Below are 5,613 nucleotides of genomic sequence, written 5' to 3'. Positions count from 1 at the left end.
AGGAAGAAGTTACATACAAGAGAGGCTGTCTATAAAAATGTGAGAGGCTGTTAGGAAGAAGTGGTATACATACAAGAGAGGCTGTCTATAAATGGCCCTGGCTGTTAGGAAGAAGTTACATACAAGAGAGGCTGTCTATAAATGGCCCTGGCTGTTAGGAAGAAGTTACATACAAGAGAGGCTGTCTATAAATGGCCCTGACTGTTAGGAAGAAGTGAGAGCTGTCATAAATGACCTGACTGTTAGGAAGAAGTATACATACAAGAGAGGCTGTCCTATAAATGGCCCTGGCTGTTTTAGGAAGAAGTTACATACAATAGAGGCTGTCCTGGTTACTACGAGAGAGGCTGTCTATAAATGGCCCTGGTGTTAGGAAGAAGTCTTACATACAAGAGAGGCTGTCCTATAAGATGGCCCTGGCCCTGTTAGCAAGAGATGTTACATACAAGAGAGGCTGTCTGGTTACATACAAGAGAGGCTGTCTATAAATGGCCCTGGCTGTTAGGAAGAAGTTACATACAAGAGAGGCTGTCTATAAATGGCCCTGGCTGTTAGGAAGAAGTTACATACAAGAGAGGCTGTCTATAAATGGCCCTGGCTGTTAGGAAGAAGTTACATAGAAGTTACATACAAGAGAGGCTGTCTGGTTACATACAAGAGAGGCTGTCTATAAATGGCCCTGGCTGTTAGGAAGAAGTTACATACAAGAGAGGCTGTCTGGTTACATACAAGAGAGGCTGTCTATAAATGGTCCTGGCTGTTAGGAAGAAGTTACATACAAGAGAGGCTGTCTATAAATGGCCCTGGCTGTTAGGAAGAAGTTACATACAAGAGAGGCTGTCTATAAATGGCCCTGGCTGTTAGGAAGAAGTTACATACAAGAGAGGCTGTCTGGCTACATATACAAAAGAGGCTGTCTATAAATGGCCCTGGCTGTTAAGAGGAAGAAGTTACATACAAGAGAGGCTGTCTATAAATGGCCCTGGGCTGTTAGGAAGAAGTTACATACAAGAGAGGCTGTCTATAAATGGCCCTTGCTGTTTAGGAAGAAGTTACATACAAGAGAGGCTGTCTATAAATGGCCCTGGCTGTTAGAAGAATTACATACAAGAGAGGCTGTCTGTTACATATAAGAGAGCTGTCTATAAATGGCCCTGGCTGTTAGGAAGAAGTTACATACAAGAGAGGCTGTCTATAAATGGCCCTGGCTGTTAGGAAGAAGTTACATACAAGAGAGAGAGTCTGTCCCTGGCTGTTACTTACATACAAGAGAAGAGAGGCTGTCTATAAATGGCCCTGGCTGTTAGGAAGAAGTTACATACAAGAGAGGCTGTCTGGTTACATACAAGAGAGGCTGTCTATAAATGGCCCTGGCTGTTAGGAAGAAGTTACATACAAGAGAGGCTGTCTATAAATGGCCCTGGCTGTTAGGAAGAAGTTACATACAAGAGAGGCTGTCTGGTTACATACAAGAGAGGCTGTCTATAAATGGCCCTGGCTGTTACAAGAAAAGCTGTCTGGTTACATACAAGAGAGGTCTGTCTATAAATGGTCCTGGATGTTAGAAAAGTTACATACAAGAGAGGCTGTCTATAAATGGCCCTGACTGTTAGGAAGAAGTTACATACAAGAGAGGCTGTCTGGTTACACACAAGAGAGACTGTCTATAAATGGTCCTGGCTTTTAGGAAGAAGTTACATACAAGAGAGGCTGTCTATAAATGGCCCTGGCTGTTAGGAAGAAGTTACATACAAGAGAGGCTGTCTATAAATGGCCCTGGCTGTTAGGAAGAAGTTACATACAAGAGAGGCTGTCTATAAATGGCCCTGGCTGTTAGGAAGAAGTTACATACAAGAGAGGCTGTCTGGCTACATTCAAGAGAGGCTGTCTATAAATGGCCCTGGCTGTTAGGAAGAAGTTACATACAAGAGAGGCTGTCTATAAATGGCCCTGGCTGTTAGGAAGAAGTTACATACAAGAGAGGCTGTCTATCAATGGCCCTGGCTGTTAGGAAGAAGTTACATACAAGAGAGGCTGTCTATAAATGGCCCTGGCTGTTAGGAAGAAGTTACATACAAGAGAGGCTGTCTGGTTACATACAAGAGAGGCTGTCTATAAATGGCCCTGGCTGTTAGGAAGAAGTTACATACAAGAGAGGCTGTCTATAAATGGCCCTGGCTGTTAGGAAGAAGTTACATACAAGAGAGGCTGTCTATAAATGGCCCTGGCTGTTAGGAAGAAGTTACATACAAGAGAGGCTGTCTGGTTACATACAAGAGAGGCTGTCTATAAATGGCCCTGGCTGTTAGGAACAAGTTACATACAAGAGAGGCTGTCTATAAATGGCCCTGGCTGTTAGGAAACAAGTCTATACAAGAGAGAAGTCTGGTTACATACAAGAGAGGCTGTCTATAAATGGCCCTGGCTGTTAGGAAGAAGTTACATACAAGAGAGGCTGTCTATAAATGGCCCTGGCTGTTAGGAAGAAGTTACATACAAGAGAGGCTGTCTATAAATGGCCCTGGCTGTTAGGAAGAAGTTACATACAAGAGAGGCTGTCTGGTTACATACAAGAGAGGCTGTCTATAAATGGCCCTGGCTGTTAGGAAGAAGTTACATACAAGAGAGGCTGTCTATAAATGGCCCTGGCTGTTAGGAAGAAGTTACATACAAGAGAGGCTGTCTATAAATGGCCCTGGCTGTTAGGAAGAAGTTACATACAAGAGAGGCTGTCTATAAATGGCCCTGGCTGTTAGGAAGAAGTTACATACAAGAGAGGCTGTCTGGTTACATACAAGAGAGGCTGTCTATAAATGGCCCTGGCTGTTAGGAAGAAGTTACATACAAGAGAGGCTGTCTATAAATGGCCCTGGCTGTTAGGAAGAAGTTACATACAAGAGAGGCTGTCTATAAATGGCCCTGGCTGTTAGGAAGAAGTTACATACAAGAGAGGCTGTCTGGTTACATGAAGGCTGTCTGGTGAGGATGGCCCTGGCTGTTAGGAAGAAGTTACATACAAGAGAGGCTGTCTATAAATGGCCCTGGCTGTTAGAAAGAAGTTACATACAAGAGAGGCTGTCTATAAATGGCCCTGGCTGTTAGGAAGAAGTTACATACAAGAAAAGCTGTCTGGTTACATACAAGAGAGGCTGTCTACAAATGGCCCTGGCTGTTAGGAAGATGTTAAATACAAGATAGGCTGTCTGGTTACATACAAAAAGAGCTGCTCTGGTTACATACAAGAGAGGCTGTCTATAAATGGCCCTGGCTGTTAGGAAGAAGTTACATACAAGAGAGGCTGTCTATAAATGGCCCTGGCTGTTAGGAAGAAGTTACATACAAGAGAGGCTGTCTATAAATGGCCCTAGCTGTTAGGAAGAAGTTACATACAAGAGAGGCTGTCTGGTTACACACAAGAGAGGTTGTCTGGTTACACACAAGAGAGGCTGTCTGGTTGCATACAAGAGAGTCTGTCTGGTTACACACAAGAGAGGCTGTCTATAAATGGCCCTGGCTGTTAATAGGAGGTTAACGCGTACGTTCTCTCAGACAAAAGTTCGTGTTTTATTGACAAAGCAGAATATCAACCCGTGATACAATCGACCGCGGAATTATTACAAAGCAGTGTAATCCTCTGTAAAACAGGCCATTCTGTGACTACGGTTAACCCATTAAAACAGAATGACTCTGTAACCACGGTTAACCAAGTAAAACATAATGACTCTGTTACCACGGTTAACCCAGTAAAACAGAATGACCCTGTTACCACAGTTAACCCAGTAAAACAGAATGACCCTGTAACCACGGTTAACCCAGTAAAACAGAATGACCCTGTGACCACGGTTAACCTAGTAAAACATAATGATCCTGTGACCACGGTTAACCCAGTAAAACATAATGACTCTGTAACCACGGTTAACCCAGTAAAACAGAATGACCCTGTGACCACGGTTAACCCAGTAAAACAGAATGACTCTGTAACCACGGTTAACCCAGTAAAACAGAATGACCCTGTGACCACGGTTAACCCAGTAAAACATAATGACTCTGTAACCACGGTTAACCCAGTAAAACAGAATGACCCTGTGACCACGGTTAACCCAGTAAAACAAAATGACCGGTACCCTGTGACCACGGTTAACCCAGTAAAACAGAATGACCCTGTGACCATGGTTAACCCAGTAAAACATAATGACTCTGTAACTACGGTTAACCTAGCTGCAATATTGTAGCTCAAAAGACTTTTTGACAGAAAATGGTGTCGTCTTTAGAGCTACAATTGGTGCCTATTACTGCTAATGGAGCAAAGTTATGATTATGCAAACCATTATAAAACGTTTGTTTGCATTTTTATCGTACTTGTCTGATATCGCTTACCTACTAGGCAATAAAACGGGACCACATAAGATATCAAATTTTCATCGAGGGATTATTATTTTTACATAATACATATGAAGGTCTTTCTGAAGGGAATTTATACGGCAAGTCCACAAATTGTGAATTTGACGTCATGTGAGCGGTAGGGTAGATATTCAGAATGGTAGTTATGTTTGTTTTAGAAAAACAAAAAATATGTAAATGCATGTATACGCATAAAATAATTGGAAACCTACAAAAAAGTATAGAAAACTATGCCCGAGTGATTTTCGGAGGCAGTGCTCCACTACGACACATAGGGACCAATTCGTCCTCGGCCGAAAGGTATAGAAGGCCGGGTACGTATATTCGTTCAACGGTTAACCCAGTAATACAGAATGACTCTGAGATTTCGGTTAACCCAATAAAACAGAATGACCCTGTGTCCACGATTAACCCAGTAAAGCATATATTTCGCGTTTTCTGCTTACAACAAAAAATCGAGATATTTAATGTCTATGTTATTGTTATATAACACGTTATCGATAGCACATATTGTAAACACTCCGAGATACCCTATGTTTGATCAGGCCACTGTCTGACATGTCTCTTGAGAGAGAAATTGGGCTATGCCATAATCACAATGATTATACAGATTCATTCAACAGCAGAAGTATAACGAGTAGTAATATGAATCTTTTTCACGATTTAAATATTTGACACCATAGAGCATTTAAATAGAACGCAATTTCTGTTTAATGATTTTATCGAATTCTATTCACAGTATGATATTGCATAGCTAGGAATGAAAGACTTTACAATATATATACAGGTAACTTATATCTAAGAAAGTAGAAACATCAGTGTCTTTCTTAGCTGCTGTCAGAAAGATTCCAACCATCGAGATACTATGCTGTTTATCAGGTTCATTATGATAACAAGGTACTCGTATTTGTGACAAGACAAGTGATGATTATCCCAAAGTTATATGAATGTATCCTAGTATATGAAATGGTCGTCTGATATGGCAGATGATTTCAAAGGAACTTGCCTACAATCCATCTGATGACACAGAAATCTTCAGACTAAACTGATAACTCAGGTTCTGTTGTCAAGTAATATAAAAAGCAAGAATAAGAAATGTCATGTCAGGTTGTCAGAATGGTATCATTAGCATATTTTATCTGCAGCACCGATTAGATCACAAGGAAATGATATAACAATAGGAGATATGAGTTATCACCCCTGATAAATCAT

At 41.4% G+C, this 5,613-nt stretch overlaps 1 protein-coding gene across 1 annotated transcript; it reads left to right on the top strand.

The window, feature by feature from the left end:
• The first annotated feature begins 2,913 nt into the window (after positions 1–2,913).
• Positions 2,914–4,232, top strand: LOC138319749 (300 kDa antigen AG231-like). The gene is made up of 2 exons (XM_069262882.1): positions 2,914–2,979; positions 3,525–4,232. Exons 1-2 carry the CDS (start codon positions 2,914–2,916, stop codon positions 4,230–4,232), a joined length of 774 nt encoding a protein of 257 aa, XP_069118983.1.
• The last annotated feature ends 1,381 nt before the right edge of the window (positions 4,233–5,613 follow it).

The sequence above is a fragment of the Argopecten irradians genome, chromosome 3, assembly GCF_041381155.1.
Source record: "Argopecten irradians isolate NY chromosome 3, Ai_NY, whole genome shotgun sequence".
Lineage (NCBI taxonomy): Eukaryota > Metazoa > Mollusca > Bivalvia > Pectinida > Pectinidae > Argopecten > Argopecten irradians.
Note: the sequence above shows the minus strand (reverse complement) of the source record. Positions and strands in the feature narration are given on the sequence as shown.